Raw genomic sequence first — 17,710 nt, 5'->3', positions numbered from 1 at the left:
GCACTCATTTGCATGTGACAGTCAGGGAGCCTCTGGGAAATTGCAGATGTGAAGCATCGTGCTGATTATTTGGTTTACCAGAACCACAGCAACATTAGAGGCCTCCCTGCAACACCTGAAGAGCTATCTCCATCCATGTTTTGAGTGAGGATTAAGTCATTGCTGAAGCTTCTCAGCCTGATGATGCCTTTGTCAGGGTTGTCTTTAGGCTCAGTTTATTGGATGGACTCTCCATCCCTCTGGAGGTAGCTCTGTGAGGAGCATCTGCGCTTGTGGACTGGTTTGTCACTACTTGTCCTCAGGGAAAATACCATTTGCAGCATTCATGCAGCATTCATGCAGCATCGCTACCAGGGCACGTGATCCCTTACAGGCAGGGCAGCTGAAGAATTTATAGCCAGAGAGAACAGGGGAAGCCAGAAGCTGGTCTTGCTAGATGGGAGGTGGGCTTCTCCCCAGAAAAGCTGGTTGAGGAGGTCTTTTCCTTTGGTTGAAGCCCTGCTGCCTGGCCAAAAGCTATTCCTCCCTTGGGCTGTTGCCCTCTCCCCTCTGTCTGTGGCTAAGAGATGCCCTCTGCAGTGACTCTGGTCCTGGATCTCCAGGCAGCAGGACCAGTCCGTAGTGTCTTCTGGATTTCTGAGGTGAGAAGGAAGGGCACACACAGGTTTTCAGTCAGGAGTGAGCAGTGCTCGGGTGTCTCAGATTAAAAAACGACGTAGGAGGATAATACATGTGTGAAGGCACATCCTATGTGAATGCTGAAGTAACCACACATCTCCAAGATGAATTGTCCAAAGACAGAAGAGCTGAATTGCTTGTCAGTAGCCTCTGGCTGTGAGGGAGAAGTCTCTAACTACAGTGAAACAGACTGAAGGCACGTTCAAATATCTTAAGGAAGGATGCCAGCAGACATCATGTTTCTAAGTGTGTAGCCGAGGAGCCAAGGGCAGGCTCTGTGACGGGAATGCCAAAAGGTCTGTCCACCACGACTGTGCTTTTGTTTAAATCGGGGCTTGTTCAGCACAGACTGAAATGTTTCCCACTTTCTCATCGAAGCAGGATAAACACAACCCTCAACAAATCAAACAAGACAGGTTTTCAGTCTGGAGAAATCCCCTCTTTGCTCAGTGCGTTGTTAAACAGATCCCTGGGAACGCCGCTTTGGGGGACACAGGGCGAACGCAGCAGGGGAGCACCGAGTAGCCAAGGAGATGCAAGGCATTTTGGCTGGCAGGAGCTTGGCAGTCGCTGAGGCTGAAAAAAAAGATAGAAATGTGCACAGCAGGGCAGCAGAGGGGAGACTGGCAGATTTCAGGATGGAAGAGGAATTGGGTTAACCCTTGGTTAGATCCAGCATCTGCTCAGATGGAGGGCTGCAGAGCTGCACCCTTCATCTCTAAGGGGCTTTTGGGTGCCTTGGAGGTAAGGAGGGAAGGACTGCACTGGAGGGAGGGCAGGTGCGCTGGAGCCTGGAGAAAGCGGCGCTGCTGGGCATTTGCCAGCCTGCCCCGTGTGAGCAGGACTTGGAAGTCTTTTCTGGTTTGGGTCGCCTACAAAAATCTTGGCTGATTAGGCCACTGACTCAGAACAAGGACACCAGGATACAACATGAGTATTGTTCTGCTGTTGGCACCAGCACAACTTAAATGCTGGAAAGTTAGTGGCTTGGAGGATGTATAAGCAAAAGGATGGAAATGCATCGCTAGGTATCAACTTCATGACCAAAGGTTGGCTGGGGGGTGAGGAGGGGAGGTATATTTTGCCTTTGAGTTCCCTTCTAGAACTCCAAAGTCTTATTGAACCCCAAACTATCATCTAGTCATGCAAGAGGAGGGCCTTTTATTACCCTCTAGCTGTTCTGTAAGAGGCCTGGAGGTCTCACCTCAGTGATCTGCTTTTAACACCTAGGTTAGGCAACATCATCTGTCTTAAAAACCAGTATCACAGCAGCTTTCCTCTGTGTTGAGATCATTCCCTGCTGGGAGCTCCAACAGAGCCATCTTGTGCCTGAAGCCTGTCAGTGAAGGCAAAAAGCTCCTGGACTTTGATGTACTGCTTTGTAACCGCTTTAAATGGACTGGGATTGGCAGAGGCTTGGCACTTCCTCAGCTTTGGCTTCCCATTGGAAAGGAATGAAAAATGATCTCTGAATAATTGCAAAGCAAGGAGAGTGGGAAAGGTGTGAGACATCTTATATGCTTCACCATATACTTGTCTGCGTGAGTGGAGTGATGGCTGTTGCTCCTATGAGTACAGGGTATGCTGTGTGAAGCTGGATTTCATCTGCAGCTTTTTTAAGATTTTAAGCTTTTGTAAGAGATTTCATCTCCTTCCAGTGTCCCTGCTTGCTCTGCAGCCTTGTTCAGCGAAAGCCCAGCTTGGGCAGTTGGGGAAGCCAGCTTGGTGGTTTAGAAATCAGAAAACCAGCACAAACTTTCTTCTGAAAGTAGCTGAAAGGAAAAGCTGCTGAATGCCCTGCTGGCTGGCAGCGGAGCGGGGTGGCCGTGAGTGCCAAGACTCTGATTTTACAAAAGGGCCTCCAGGAGCTGTAATGGGGAGGAGAAGCTGGACTGTTCTCGCTCCTTTAAACCCTTTAAAGCAGCAGGATTAATAATCATTCCCACGAGATTCACCCCCCGCAAAAGTAAATGCCTCTGGGAGGGGGGGAGGTGGTGGTGTAAATGCAGAATGAGCACTTGTCCAGGCAAACTCATGCCTGCCAGGAGAAACAGAGATCAGTGTTTTGCTGGCTCGAGTCCGGAGTCCTCAGAGCCTTGCAGGAGGGAGTTACCACCTCCTCTGAGCAGCGGAGGGACCAGGACCCTCTGGCTGACGGGGCTGAACACCTGCCTGGATGAGGTCAGCTGCAGGTGAGCAGGCACTGCAACAGCACGGGGTAGGGAGATGGCCGGCGCTATACATCGGGGTCTCGTGGGGTCCTCGGTGTTGGGGGAGCAGTGTGTAGAAGGCCCACAAGCTGTGCAGACCTTCAATTTTCCCCACGTGTCTGGGTTGTTCCTCTCCTTTTGTGGAGCAGGGTTCTTTCGTTTTCTGACTTGGCCTTGGATGGCTCCTTCCCCCTTTGAAGCAGAGGGTGAAAGACGTGAGGTGGAGCGAGCCCCCGCTGGCGGCTGTCCACATCCCCTCCTACTCCGTGCTTCCAAACGTGGGGTTTGCTCTGCAACAGCAGCACAAGGAGACATTTCGTAGTGGTTGTGTATTTAGTACTAGTTGTGAGTACTGGTTTGCTTGTAACTTGCACTTTGTCTGTCCTAAGATCACAAGTTTAGAAACGGAGTTACTTGAAGTGCAGAAGAACAAAACTGAGATGAATGGGGAAGAGCAGGCATTGTCTGGAGCACAAGAGATGCAAGAGGTAAGAGGTTTTCCTTGGGAAGTAAATAGTTTTGTTTAGAAACATGAAATGAGCATCTCCTGTGAATGGTTTTTTGTCACCACCTTCTCAGAACTGGTAGCCCGTCAGCTCATACAGGACAGAGGGATGTCTTTAGAGGGTAGCAGTGAGCATGGAGATCGTACTGGCATAACTCATCTCCCTTGTGAGATTGTCCTGCCTTCAGCGCTGCAAGCTGAGGAGCTTGTTGACTCCCTGGTAAAAGGGTTTGCATGTGTAAAGGGGCTTGATCTTGTTTAGGGTTTGATGAAACCTAGGTAGTGCATAGGTACATCGACAAGGCTGTTTCCCAGCTGGTCTTGGGCTGGCCTTGCTGTCCATTTGTTACTTGCTAGACAGATCCAGACAATCGGATCTGCCAGGTGTATAAGCTGGACAGAGCTTATTACCTCTGGGAGAGGATCTTGAAGGCTCCAGGCCTTGAGAGATGTCCTGCCAGCCCTGGCAACTTTTGAGAATCGTTTTTTCCTATCCTTGTTTTCCAGAAGACAAGTTTTCTGCAAATTGTTTCTCTTTTGCTAGAATAAATGATGCTGGAGAAGTGACTCTTCATTTTTTTTTTTGTTCCAGATGTTGGAAAGCTGTCAGGAAACAATAGAAAAGTTGGGAAGTCAGTTGGGAGAGCGGAGAGAACGGAGAAAGCAACTTGCTTCTGAGCTTGAACTGTTACGACAAGATCTGAAGGCTGAGAAGAAGGTACTGGGGAGCCCAGTATGTATTGCCCCTGCAGTGGGACTCCCTGCAGGAGGCAGTTGCCTTGGGATGACTCCATGAAACATCCCTAGTTGCCCCCCAAGTGTATCGCTTGACTGCTCTTGATGCGTTTCTCTAGTCCAGCCAATCTCAAAGCTTCTTGGGCAGGTGATTTTAAATCCATCTGCTTTAATGGAACTGTGTCTCTCTTAACTTATTTTCCCTTTCAATTCAAACTTTGTAGCCAAAGCCCCCTTCTCTAGAGGGTAGAGTGGAAGTTTTCCGACTTACGTAGCTGTTGCAGAGTTATTTGTGATCGTAAGGCTCATGATCATGAGCCTTCATCACTCTGTGTCACAACATGGCAGGGTACTTGGAGATTTGAGCTGAGACCTTCCTGCAGAGCAACATCAGGGTCACCTGTTCGCAGTGACTGCTTTTCTGAGATTGATCAACTGCCTAGTTCTAAATCTGTTTAACATGGATCCCCTTTAAAATGAACAGTATTCTTTCTGAACCACAATATGGCATGATAAGAAGTCAGAACACCCAAGAGTCACAGAAGTCTACATGAACAGCTTGCTGAGGTCCCGGTGTTGCTTTGTTATGTGCCCATAGGACCTCAGTATGCTTTGCTGGAAGCGATTTAACTGCTAGATAGGCTTCTGCTGGGTTTATCTCTGCTGGGAGAGTTGCTGGTGCTCTTGTCTTCCAGTTGGGCCAGAGGAGAGAGGACAAGTGATGCCAGCAAAATTGTACAAGGGCTGGCACAGGCATAGGTAGGGTAGGGGCTGAAAACTAGGCTGAAATTTAGGAAAACTGTAGACCTGTGGCCTGGATTGGGCAGACAAGGGGGACCTGAGGGAGACTGGCAAAGTGGAGAGGGCTTACATCTATTGTAAACCCCCCTTTTCAGCACTCTGAGAGGCTTTAAACCAGCTGTGAGTCATCTCGCTTCCTTGAACATAACTAAAAACCCAGTGAAAGTCCTGAACTGTTGGCAGAACTGCACATATGCAAGAGTCTTACTGGAGGAACAGTGGCATCTAGAGGACAGGACTTCTGTAGTGCTGTTGGGCAATAAATTCACATCGTAACAGCTTGGGATGCAGACCAAGCCTTGTGGAAGGGCAGTTTAGGGAGGAGCTAGGTCAGTCTGTGAATATGCACGTGAAAAGGAATCGTCTGATTTGGGGGATGATAACCTTTGCATCCCAATAGTGCAATCTACTCGTGGTCCAGGGACCTTTTAATCAAAATGATGCATCCCTGTATCCCTGTAAGCTTGGTTGTAATTCAGCCACCATCTGGCCAGTGGCTTCACCTGAGGAGAGGACTGTTCTTCCATCTCAAGGATGAAGAGATGGAATCTGGTGGCCTGTATTAGACTGTAACAGTCTTGAAAATAGAGGACTTTGCGTGTGTTTGGTGGGATTTCTGACTTCACAGATGGGTTTATTTCCTTCTGATAGAGCAGCTCTATGGAGGTGAATTGTTTCCAGCACCCTGTTGGTAAATGAGCTTGGCGTGAAATCATCGGGTTCTCATGGGTGATACGCACCGGGAGGTCAGGATTTGAGATTGCTCAGTGCTGTGTTTATCAGGATGCCCAAGACATGGACTGGGCGAGTCAATTGGATAGTATTTTTGTTCTTGTAAATTTTAATAACGTGCTATGAACTGATGCTATGCAGAGAGCTCTCTGCATTTGTTTGGAGCTGTCTTCTGGTTTTTAAGAGGTTTTTGGACATCTGAGAGGAGAAAGCTTTTTCTGAGCTTGTAGTTAGGGGTGCATTACATCCACTAGCTCCTGTTGTTTCCTCACCGGGGTTGCCTGACTCAAAATCTGAGTTTACAAGCCATTGTAATAACTTCCAAATCTCCAGAGGACATCAGCAAGCAGGGATCTCATTAGTGTATCCCATTAGAAGCTACAAAAAAATAATGCTTTGTTAGATACAGAGGTGAGAAAGGTAAAGAAATCCCTGTTGTTCTGGTGTCTGATGCAGACAGAGCTGCTAGTGTGTGTTGCTCCAATACAAGTAAATTCATCTTGGTGTAGATAAGGAAGACCTGAAATTGAAACATTAGTGCTAGCATATGCTCAGGAAGAGTTATGGATTAAGAGGCTTTAGGAGTCAAAGTCATTGCTAGTGTTTAGTGGGCTTATAAGCATTTTTCTTTGAAGGATTTGGGTTTACCACCGCTTAGTGGGAGATACTAGACCAGGAAGATTCTGGTTCTGCTCGAGCCTGGGAGTTCCTGTGTCCTTATGCACTCCTCGTGCCTTCCTTTCTTCATCCTTTTATTTTCTTGGCATCTTCTCTTCATGTCTGAGGTTTTGGGCCTGCCAAAAAAAGGTGTTAGGTGAGGTGGAAAGCGGAGAGCAGCCCTCCCTAGGGAGTTGTTTGGGGCTGACATGGATGGAGGATGCGTAGCACCGGGTGAGACAGCTGAATACATATCCTGTACTCTCCCTGTTTTCCCAAGAGTTGCCACTTTTGTAAAGAGATAACGGCACATGCTATAAAGCCCTGAGAACTACAGATGGGCCACAGAAGGATGAAAACAAATAAAGAAGTGTGATTCGATAGTAGTTTACCCACAGATACTTCCCATGCAGAAAAAAAGGCCTTACGTGGGTATCTTCAAGGGTGAAGAACTACACTAATTTAGCTACAGAATCACGAGCCATGTCTCGATGGAGCCCCCAGATTGCCGTATACTGCTCAAAAGCTTTCCATGAAGCAAGTCAAAGTCGTGGTGTTTTCTGACCTTACAGGCCTCTGAACTCCTACAAGAAAGAGAACAGATTAACAAACTCGAGCAGCAGCACGAAGATCTATGTACAGATGAAAAGATATATGAAGAACAGATGGCTAAAGTAGTATTTTTGGAAGAACAAATCAAAAACTTGAGGGATGAACAAGAACTGCTCTGGTAAACGTTAACAAGGCCTGTGGTACTTTCTGCTTTTTATCTTTGCTGACTAATTTTTTTAATCTGTTAAAAATCCCTGTAGCGCTGCTTCTGGCAAAAACGGGCACAGCAGCTTTGTGTCTTCCTTATCAGATGATCGCCTCTCTGTAGAGATTTTGGTGAATAAGCATTTCCCTTACCGACATCGTGGTCTGTCAGGAGTAAACCTTTTTTTCTTTTTTTTTTCCTTCTTTTTTTTTCTGGAGCTATTCCACATTCTGAATGGCATAAATGAGAGCTGTCCTTAGGGAGGAGGCTTCTCTTGGAGTGAGTTTTGGGCTAACACTGTCCCAAAAAATGCTCCCATGGGGGGCTTGGGCTCCTTGGGGCTAACTGCTGAGCTACATCCTGCTGTGGATTTCAGTTGTCCTGGGAAGGCAGGTGTCAGCAGCCACCAGGGTTGTAAACAAAGCTCTTACAGGTCCCCTGACTCCTCTTTTTCAGTAGATCAATACAAATTTGAAGCTGAAGCCTCCCTCCTCAGGCTCCCGTTAGTAATAAAAGCTTGGATTAAATCCAGTGTAGTTACAATCAGCTCAGTGACCTGGTAACTAGGTAGTGAGACAAAGTAAAACCAGGCTAGGACAGGTAGGTTAGCTTATAAGGACATATGGTATGGATTGAGATAAATCAGACAGCTTGATCGGGAGACCTGAGCTCATATTTCCATACAGCAAGTGCTTCTCCGCCACTTGTGAGCTCAGACCAGCTCACGTGGCTCTGTGTGAGTGTCTCCTTAGCCAGCACTTCACCCACTCATGAATGCCCAAGAGCTGACCCTCTGGACACATGTTTCTTTGTGGGTCAGCCTCCCCTGGACACAGACCCTTGCCCAGAACTGCTAGACCCAGGATTAAATCCCTTCTGAATCCTCCTGAGACACTTAAGCATTGCCTTGAGCATTTCACTGGATTCTTGTATCCCAAGTTTTTCCCCTTCAGAGGGTGGTTTCCCTTGGATGTGTATAGTTACCTCTCTCCTTTACTATTTCTCCTTCAAGTTCTGAATTACTAGAGAGCAACAAGAAGAGGGAGGAGCTAGAAAAGCAGCTAAAAGAGAGCAATGAAGAAAAACGGTTGTTACTGGAAGAAATTGCCCAGCTAAAACAAGATATCCAGACTACCCGGGAGCAGGGCGACAGCACGCTTGAAGAGACTTTGTGGATGAATCGAGGCACGGCACATAGAGAGAACAGGTTTCTCGTGGCGCAGAGCTCTGCAGGCAGTTTAGATGGGAGCGTTAAACAGGTATGGGCAGCTTTGCCAGCTGCACTGTACTTTTTTTTCACTAATTTAGTGGCAAAGCCTAATTGAAGTGGACTGGAAGCCAATCCTGGAGTGTTAGCACACGGCAGGGAGATGAGGCTGACTGATTTCCTTGGGGGAAATGTTTGGGAATTGAGTGTCATTGTTTCCTTCTGTTGTATTTTTGGTTGTAGTGGGAACTTGGATAAACTGAAGGGCTCCCTTAGTACACATGCAAGAAGTTATACAGTCCTTAAATGATGTGTTAAACTGTTTTAAGCTCTTTCTCGGCTCCTTTTTGGAGTGTGAGAAGTGGAGCTGGCTTGCTATTCCCGCAACAGTCTTGCTCTTGCTGGATGCAGAAGCTGTTCCTCTTCCCTACTTCTCCTTGGGATTTTCTGCTCTTACACTCCAGGGCTTGAACTGACCCCGTGGCTGCTGCCCCGTGGCGGCTCACAAGCAGCTGGGTTTGGCTGCAGCCCCGTGCCTGCATCTCGGTGACTGCTCTAGCAGCTGCCAGGCGAGACCCCTGTTTGTCACTACGTTTAGCTGTCTTTGAAATGCAATTTTTTTTCTCCTTTCTTACCGTGGGATCAGAAAAAGAAAGGGAAGAGCAACAAGCTCTGCCAAAAGGAGAAGAAATGATGAAGGTACCCGGGGTGGGGAGTCTGAGAAAGAGCAAGGATTATATGCAAGTGTTTGGAAAAGGAGTGGACAGGGTGGCATCTAGGCAGGAGTGGGAGTGGAAAGGAGAGGGTTGGAGCTGTGCTGATACCAAGAAGCAGCAAATCTGTACAGTTAGAGCAGACCAAAGCAAGATAACACGGTGTAGAGGGGATGCTGAAAAGGATCCCGGTAGAAGAAGGTGGGGGAAAAAAACCCCACAAAATCTAACGGATCTCGAGGACAAATGACATTGCCAGATCCCACAGTGCTAGATCAAGACTCCCCAGCTTGGTGATTTGTCTGAGAAGGGAAGCTTGAACTTCAGTGGACTTCATACAGAGGGTGAAGATGCAAAGTGGGAATGCAGATGGACAGATGGCTGGAAGTAGGTTTTGGTACACCAGATGTGGGAATAGCTTTTAGTCTGCATGCAAGGCACTTGCGAGAAGGTGGATGAACCAAAGAGCTCAATTATCTTCTGAAAGCCATCACAGACCATCAGTGACTGCCTCCTGGTGCCCAGGCTGCTGTCACCTTGTGCCAACCTGTCTGTTTCTGTACCACTTCCAGGACTCGCCTTGTTCCTGCCACCGCGGGGAGTCGCGGCTGGATGTGTGACTCCCGCTGAGTTGCCTTAGTGAGTGCCAGTGAAACTGGCACAAGCATTAAGAGTAACGTGGGTGGTTTGGAATTTGTTTTGACAGGTTGGTTTTCACAGGGATTTGTTCCCTCATCCAGGTTATTGCATCTTTTCCCTCAACCTCCAGAGGGATGGACAGGGTAGGGAGCATAGTGTGGGGGCAGAATTGCTTGCCTGGCTTTACCTGTCTTCCTACTAAATGCCCTTAAATCCTATTGGTGTATTTCTACCTGTATTAATTACTAGTCTTTATCTTTCCTTGAAGTTGATGTCCATGTAACCTTTGTCATTTTGCTGTTCCTGCAGAGTCTGTCTGAGGAGAGATTCCAGCAGCAGGAGGAAAAAATGCAGCAACTGCGGCAGGACTTGCGTCGAGTTCAGAACTTGTGCAGCTCAGCTGAGAGGGAGCTGAGATACGAAAGGGAGAAGAACGTCGACTTACACAAGCAAAATCTCTTGCTCCAACAGGAATGCACCAAGGTAGGGACAGAGCAGGGAGAACTGCTTGTAGGGAGCATCACATCCTTTTACAAGGGTCAAACGGGAGGTCTGAGGTGCTGATTTCGCCAGGCTGGACCTGATTTTCATCTGACTGTACAGCACCTGGGCTTTTCAGTGTGCTCTGCCTCAGCTCAGTGGAAATTGCACTGCCTCCAAATAAAATGTGCTGTGCTTGCTCCCTGGATTGTTTATTCTTGTTCACTCTCTGGAATCCTGTTGCCCCTTTCCTAATCAAGACGTTTCAGATGACATATGTTGAAGTGCAAACTTCATTTCTTCTTTTGAAACTCAGGTTAAAGCTGAGCTGAAGCAAGCCCAGGCAAAACTCTCGGACACAACTGAAACATGCTCCTCTCTCTCGGCACAGTGGGAAAAAAGCCAGCAGAAGGTCAAAGAACTTGAACAAGAGCTCTTGAAGTGCTCCCAGGCGGATAAACTGCAGAGCGGTCTGCAAGAGAAACTTGCACAAGAGAAATCCAAAGTACGTGAAGCACAAAAAAAGGTAACTCTTCAGCATGAGCTAAGTTAACAGGAGGTATGTTTTTAGCAGTTTTGTGCAACTGTAGTTCAGGAAAAAGAAGCTCTAGCAGCTATTGAATTGGTTCCCTGAAGCCTATTTTGCTAGTCCGTTCTGAGATCACTTGGCTAAATATTTTAGGGAAAATAGGTGTTACTAGTGGGAGCATAATCAAAACAATAGAAGTGAGATCTGATGGCTCAACTCCTGCCTCTGAAGCTCAATGTCTCTGAAAATACTGGTAGTAGGGCTGGCAGGCACCGGGAGCACAGACCACATTCCTGACAAGGAGATTTGCTACTGTTTGCTATCTGGTAAATTGCAAAAGTTTGTGTTTTTAAATTGCAAAGGAATTGTGGCATCGATTCTGCCGTATTCCTGCACTAATTGTTGGATTTGTTTTTTGAAGTGTGCAGGACTGAATTAGGTACAAAAAGGATTGTTGTTAATTCATGACATAGTGTGTGATCCCAAGTCTGGCAGCTGTTTGAAAGGTTTTGCTTTTAACGGACTTTGACACAAAGACATGCAGAAGTACTTTGAGTAGAAGCGAGAAAACCTTGCGTTCCCATGACTTGAATACAGAGGGATCAAAGGGATGTGAATCCCTTGGATTCAGATACTGGCCTGTAAATTCAGAATGTTTAATCTGTGTCCAATTTTAATCCCAGATTTCAAAACTCCAGCAAAAGCTAAAAGACTCACAACACCAGCTCCTGCTGGCAGAGGCCCGTGTTTCAGACAAGAAACTCTTGGAGGAGGAATTGAAGGAAACCCGAGAAAATGAAGCCCGTGTGCAGCAAGAACTTCACGAGGAGCAGCTGAAAAGGTACCCAGAGCCGGGTGGTGCCTGAGCTGGGTGCGGAGGGGAGGTGTGTGCCAGCAAATGCTGCTGTGCCAGCCTCCCTCCAGCTACCTCCTGCAGCTCCACGACTGGCCCTAGGTGGCTTCAAAGAGACCCTGCACCCTTGGTTTTACCTTCCTCTCTCTCCTTTTGACCTGCCAGCGTCCCTCCCCAGGATCCCCTCTTTATGAGATTTAAAAGCTTTTTGGAGACCCCAGCTGCCTCAAAAGGTGCGTGGTCCCTCCTGCCAGCCCAGTGATTTGGTTTACCCTCTAGATGCCAGCAGTCCCCTTTTTTCTGCAACTGGGACTGGAATTCCTAGACACATTGTGCACCCTTTCACGTGCCACTGGGACATGGGGACAACCAGAACGTCCTGATTTCTTTCTATCCTTAGTGTTGCCCAGGGCAGGTCCAGAGCAGCGGGCTGATGGTTTTTAGATCAAGCCAGCCTTGAATTGACGGTGGCACATCACCGGCTGGCCTCCAATTTTGTGTCTCACCGTCACACCAACCTGTTTTTAGGAAGCTCCTGGAGCAGCAGGTGGAGGAGCTGCGGCAGAAGCTCCGGCATTCACAAGAGACGGAGGCGTCACTGGCCAAGATGCACGTGGAGCTGCAGGCCAAGACTCTGCACGTCCTGGAAGATGAGAGGAAAACTGACTCGAACGAGGTGAGCTGCAGCACAGGTGGCTCCTCATCACCCAAGGGGATGCTGTGCTGGTGGCTGGCTCCAGAGCAGACCGCTGAGCTCTGGGGGGAAACAGGACCATCCCGGTGTGAAATCTGTACCTGGGAACTGCTGAAGTAGGGTCAATTCTGGCCGAGTGCTGAGCCCATGCAGATCACACTGATTTAAATGGGAACCAGAGGAAAAGCACCATCCCATCTCGTGTAGGTTTCCTGGGAATGCAGCTCCAGGGGCACAGGAGGGAGGACTTGGTGGCTTCTTTCCCTTTTCTTGCAGAGCACAGAGCTTCTTGCAGGGACATCTTGGCAGAGTCCAGGGAGGATGCCCTGTTGAAGCCTAGAGCAGCCCCCCGGCAGCACAGAAATTCAGACCCCCCTCCTCCTTTAAGGGGAGCAGGCAGTGGCCTTGGGGGGACAGAATGGATGGATATTATCTATAGTGGGAATCACTGGGATTTATGACAGAGAAGCTTTGGAGACCAGACTGAAAGGAGGCAGAGGGGCCTCTACAGCTAAGGACGCACACGCGAATAAAAAATAAATGTTTTCCAGCACCTCCAGTGCCAGAAGGAGAACCAGAAGCTTTCAGAGCAACTTTCATTGCTGAAGGGGGAAAACAAAGCCCTTTACGAGGAAGGAGTCCGTCTCCTGAACCAGAAGGATGTGTATGTCAGGTAATGAATGCAGCAGCAGGCAGGGGAGGTGTAGACACAGGAAAAAAAACTACCCAGGAATTGCTGTTTACATGCCTGACGGTGACACTGGATTTGACTGTTCTGTAGCCTTTCTTGTCTCTCCTGGAAGGCAATTAGCACTGAGAGATCTGCCTTAGCCTGACGCTTCTGCGTGCGGTTGTGTTGTGCCTCGCATGTCTGCTGTCATGTTGTCCTCGGCAGCAGTGCAGAAAATGAGGGGGTGCCTAGGGAGAGCTGCGGGTGCTGCTGTGGAGGGTCTGGCGTTGGCAGAGATGCTCCACGGAGCTGCTCGTTTCTCCCCAGAGCGCCTGTGATCTAATTTGAAGCACAGTGGCCTTTTTGTTGTAAGTTGTGAGCAAATATCATGGGCAAATATCCCTTATATGGTAGAGATTTTCTCTCTTTTTTTTTTTTTTTTTTTTTGACATTATTTTCCCTTCTACCCCAGCTGGTTAAAAATAAAGAACACTGCCTGAACGAGACAAGTTTGAGGGGGAAGAGCAATCAGCACAAGTCTCAGCAGAGACAAATGTTTAACCTCGCTGTTGCAGCTCTATGAAGCACCCACCGAAGTAGCCCTTTCTGCAACCTGTTTGCCTGGCCCTTGCTGTTTAGGATTCTTATTTTTTGGCCTTTTTGCCCCCATACACAAATACTTCCCCTTAACCACCCCCATCCCCAGCCAAATAAAACGACCTACCCTTTCCCTGTTACTTCCAGTTTTTGTGACTTTATATCCCTGTTTGGTATAAAGAGCTGAGAGGGGTGAGCACAAGGATTTGTAAAGCTGGGAGTCAGTTTCGGGAATGCTTTGGATCCTTTTCCCTCAATCAATTGCCATTTGGTTGACATTTAACAATATAACCTTTGCAACAATAACAGAAAACAAACCAACTGACTGATCAGTGAAAGACATAGTCCAGAAAGCCAGTGGGCTCATTCTGCCATTAGCTGCATAGCCAGAAGGAGCTGGGTAGGTGGCTGAGGCTCCCAGTTCAGGCTTTGAAGAGCCTGAATAAATACAGGACATCTCCTGCCTTGATCTTAACCTAGAACACAAAAGCATTTCAGTGCCTGATGGTTGTGTCTCTGCCTCCTCAGGAAATATAATGAAATGCAGCTCCGCCACAAAGACAAGATCCGCAGAGCCAAGGAGACCTTTATTCACGAGGTGAAACAAAGGGACAGCAGAATTAAGCAGCTTGAAAGTGAGCTCAGCGAGGCAAAGCTCCAGGTGGAAAAGGTGAGAGAACACAGCAAGGGCTTCTCCTGCAAGGAGCAGGCTACCGCAGGGCTGTGGGAGCATCCCTTCTTCCAAAAAGAAATGCGGTTTAGAGAAAAAAAAGACAATGAAGTTTAGGAACAGCTGGTTTGCAGGCACTGGGGTTGCACTGTTAAATGATCAGTCGGAGCATGGGGAGCTCTGCCTGACATGCTGCTCCTGCTCTGTGCGCGGGACTGATGCTGCCCTGGGAGACAGCTGGCAGTGCCGAGGGGCACCAGCCTGTCCTTGTAGGAACAAATAGCCAAACAGAAATTCCTGGCTCAAGTTTTTCTTCAGGGGAGGAACCTGTGTCCTCAAATCCCGTTCAGAAACTGCCTAAGCTCCATCTTCTTTTACTTCAGAAATATTACTGTGGGGAAGTGACTCAAAAGCCTCTTTTTTGGGGTATGTTCCAGCAAGTAGTGCGTCACTTCTAGGAGTTAACGTGCTCGATGGTCACCCCTTTGGTAAAGCGCTCTGAGGTTTACAGAGGACAGAGAAGAGCCAAGCGTAACCGCCAGTTGTTATTTCCTTCTGCAACACTGCTCAGGGAAAGGTGCTGATCGCACAGCTCACTGCTGAGAACGAGAAATTACTCCAGGAAAGAAGACGGCTCCTCCAGAAGGTAACTGAGCAAGAAGAGACCCCTTGGAGCAACCGGTCTATGATTGCCACCCTGCAGAGCAGGTAGGTACTTCATGATGTCTGCGCCTCTGGGAGCTTGCCTCTTCCCAGCATTTCTCTGGTTTTATGCCTGTTTCTCCTAAGAAATCCAGAGGAAAATCCAAACTGTGCCCCAGTCACTAGTGCTGTGGCTTTTAATTGCTGTGGGATGTACTTAGCTCCTTTCCCCCTTGGAGCTGTGGGCATACGGGTGAAGGCTGTGGAGGCCAAAGGGTCCGAGGGTGAAAAAGAAAAATGCCCCTTTGAAAACGTAGCGTGGCCAGAAGGAAAATAACTTGTGCCTTGTCTGTGTGACGTGCTCAGAGTGAAGATCCTGGACGAGGAGAACGTGCGGCTGCGTGAGAGCAAACTCCAGCTCTCTGGCCACGTGCCCACCTCGCACCGCCCGCCAAGGAGCATCCACGCTCCCACCACAGAGGTGAGACTCGGGGAGGGCTTGGGCTCAGCAGGCGGGTTGCAGGAGCTGTTGTCTCCTGTGGGTGTGGGTTGGTGTTTGTGGCTGCAGCTGAGGGTGCTGGAGAAGAGCTGAATCGGTTCTTTGGCTGGGATGGAGAGGGGCATCAAACCCCCAGGCGATTGCAAGGGCTTTGTGTGGTGAGGAGGGGTGTTGTGGGGGGCTGAAATACACTCGACACGCTCGTCATACTGCTCTATGCCCCAGCTGCTGCGTGATGAGATCCTTTTCCCCAAGGACGGAATTTTCAGTTTGGCTTTTTTGCAGACTTAGAATTGTTAAAAGGCCTCAGCTTTAAAGTTAGCTCTAAAATTAGGAGAAATAACCCAGAGCAGTGTGGTTGGAAATGTTACTCCTGTAAGCCAAAAAACCCTCAGACCGAGCTGACAGATAATATCGATTAAATTGAACGGAATGAAGGTTTGCCTTACCTGAAAACTTGGGTTTGGATTGGCCAAGTTAATGAAGAACTTTGGGGGAAGAGATGGAGAAAAAGCCAAGAAAGTCAAAGATTGTGTTTCAACAGCTCTCCAGATCCACTGGTTTTTATTTAAAAGTTTATTGGTACATTTTGAGATTTGGAGGAACCCCAGTTTGGTTGGAAACTAGCTGTTAGGGGTGAAAGTGCAGAAGGAATTGTTTGTGTGTGAGTTTTTTCTTTTTATTTCTTTCTGTTAGTTTCACTGGGGCTAGTTAGGTTGGGTTTTTGTAATTTAAGTCCAGCCCCAAAGGACAAATCTATGATTAGTACCTCTGCGGGGCTGGAGTTCATGGGGAGAACTTTCCATCGAGCTGGGGGCACTGTGAAGACCAAGACTGTGTTTGAAATTCGCGGTCTGACATGCACCTCCTCCTGTGAAAGTCTCTGTTCCTCCTTCCAGGACTCAAAGAACATTAACTTCTCCGAAAGCCAGCTCCAGAGCAAGGTGTTGCCCTCTCCCCGTACCAGGTACTGTGGGGTAAAAGGAGGCAGCAGGGAATGCCTCGCTGTTTGTAGTGAGGGACAAGTTGAGTGTTTTGGCTGCTCCACCCTCTGCTTTCACCTCCAAGGGGTGGGTTTTGGGTGTGGGGGGTTTTTTGGTCAAATTATAGGGAAAATGATATTAAGAAGATTTGAAACTATAGGGATGAAGAAGTAAAATTTTCAAAAGATGTTGGGAAACACCGTGGGATTTAGAAATCGGTGTGATGCCCAGTGGTTTTGGAGGAGTGTCTTTACATGAGAGGTGGTGAGACAAAGGACAGCTGCTGCGCAGAGCTGTATGACCCACGTCCTGGGCAGGAGGGAGCTCGAGCTGTTCTCCACTGGTGTAGCCAGGAGCACCACGATCCGTGCCAAAACGGGCAAGGGGAATGCAGAGAGGCTCTGCACCTCCGGTCTCTGCCCGCTGGAGACCCAGCCCGGCCGGCTTGGTTACAGCCTTCGGTGCTGCTGAGGGTGACAGTCTGAGCAGGTTCTGGGGCAGATGAGGGCCGGCCACTGCTTGGCTGGAGGAAGAGTGTAGGAGCCTTCATTCAAGCGAAAGGCATTGACTGTAGATGTTGGGAGGAAGGAATATTGGGGCTGTGTGGGTGGCTGGGGTTTGCGGAGTGACTTTAAGAGAGGAAATTTCTTTTCAGCTTCCCATCACGAGAACCGCCAGACTCTCTCAGCATCCTGAAGGCCACGCCAGACACAAAGCCTGAAGGAGAAGCTGAAAGCCAAGACTCACCCTTCTGCTTGTCCCCCTCTCAACCTTCTGAGATCGGGTACCTGAATGTAGCTTCACCTGGAGACACCACAGCCTCCCAGCTCCAGGAGGAGAGTCAGAGCATCAGCTCCGAGAACTTCTAAACGGGGAAAGATATTGCTGAAAATATTAGCTGGATGGCAAGGATTTGGGCTGCCGTTGCTGTGGGATGACAAGGACTGCGGAGGGAGAATTGCCAAATGGACTGACCCAGTGATTCCTGCCATATTTCAACTACAGTGTTCAAGAGGCTTTTTTTCAACTTACCCAGCTCCATGTGTGTGAGATCCCAGATTCACCTGGAGGCTGGAATTTGTAGATAAACTCTGTAAAATGGAAGAGGGTTGGGGTTGAAGCCCTGAACCCTGATTCCTTGTCCAGTACAAAGCTACAAACTTTGTAAATAAAACTTGGAGAAGTTCCCTTCCACCATGTGCCCACTTCTCTCCAGTCCCCTTGATCTGTGCTTAGATGCCAGCTGTTCCCTTTTGCGTGCTCTTACCCCTTCCATTTCACTTCGTGTGAGCCTGTGGAGGGGAACAGGGGGTATCTGAGCGCCGAGGGGGTGATGAGAACATGTAACAATGGTGGATGATGGGTAAAGGGACCAGAAGACAGATGGAGATGGAGGGGATGAGGGGAATGGAACGGGAGCAGGAGAAAGGAGGGGATCTGAACACCCAGAGGAGGAAAG

At 48.5% G+C, this 17,710-nt stretch overlaps 1 protein-coding gene across 8 annotated transcripts in view; it reads left to right on the top strand.

Moving 5' to 3' along the window:
- Positions 1-17,450, top strand: part of CCDC30 (coiled-coil domain containing 30) — a 38,610-nt gene extending 21,160 nt beyond the window's left edge. For 4 of the 8 annotated variants that reach the window (XM_080378315.1, XM_080378312.1, XM_080378309.1 and 1 more), the window contains 14 exons: positions 3,278-3,376; positions 3,986-4,111; positions 6,891-7,048; positions 8,088-8,334; positions 9,944-10,117; positions 10,431-10,640; positions 11,327-11,484; positions 12,025-12,172; positions 12,742-12,863; positions 13,986-14,127; positions 14,699-14,835; positions 15,136-15,250; positions 16,168-16,235; positions 16,907-17,450. In XM_080378315.1, the coding sequence (XP_080234441.1) occupies positions 3,278-3,376; positions 3,986-4,111; positions 6,891-7,048; positions 8,088-8,334; positions 9,944-10,117; positions 10,431-10,640; positions 11,327-11,484; positions 12,025-12,172; positions 12,742-12,863; positions 13,986-14,127; positions 14,699-14,835; positions 15,136-15,250; positions 16,168-16,235; positions 16,907-17,120 (2,118 nt within the window). In that variant the 3' untranslated portion in view covers positions 17,121-17,450. Of the gene's footprint in view, positions 1-3,277; positions 3,377-3,985; positions 4,112-6,890; positions 7,049-8,087; positions 8,335-9,943; positions 10,118-10,430; positions 10,641-11,326; positions 11,485-12,024; positions 12,173-12,741; positions 12,864-13,985; positions 14,128-14,564; positions 14,836-15,135; positions 15,251-16,148; positions 16,236-16,906 lie in introns of those variants that run through there. The other 4 variants (XR_013926580.1, XM_080378311.1, XM_080378313.1 and 1 more) reach the window with 4 other exon arrangements.
- Positions 17,451-17,710: the final 260 nt, after the last annotated feature.

Source organism: Falco punctatus, assembly GCF_963210335.1.
Source record: "Falco punctatus genome assembly, chromosome: 3".
Taxonomy (NCBI): domain Eukaryota; kingdom Metazoa; phylum Chordata; class Aves; order Falconiformes; family Falconidae; genus Falco; species Falco punctatus.
Note: the sequence above shows the minus strand (reverse complement) of the source record. Positions and strands in the feature narration are given on the sequence as shown.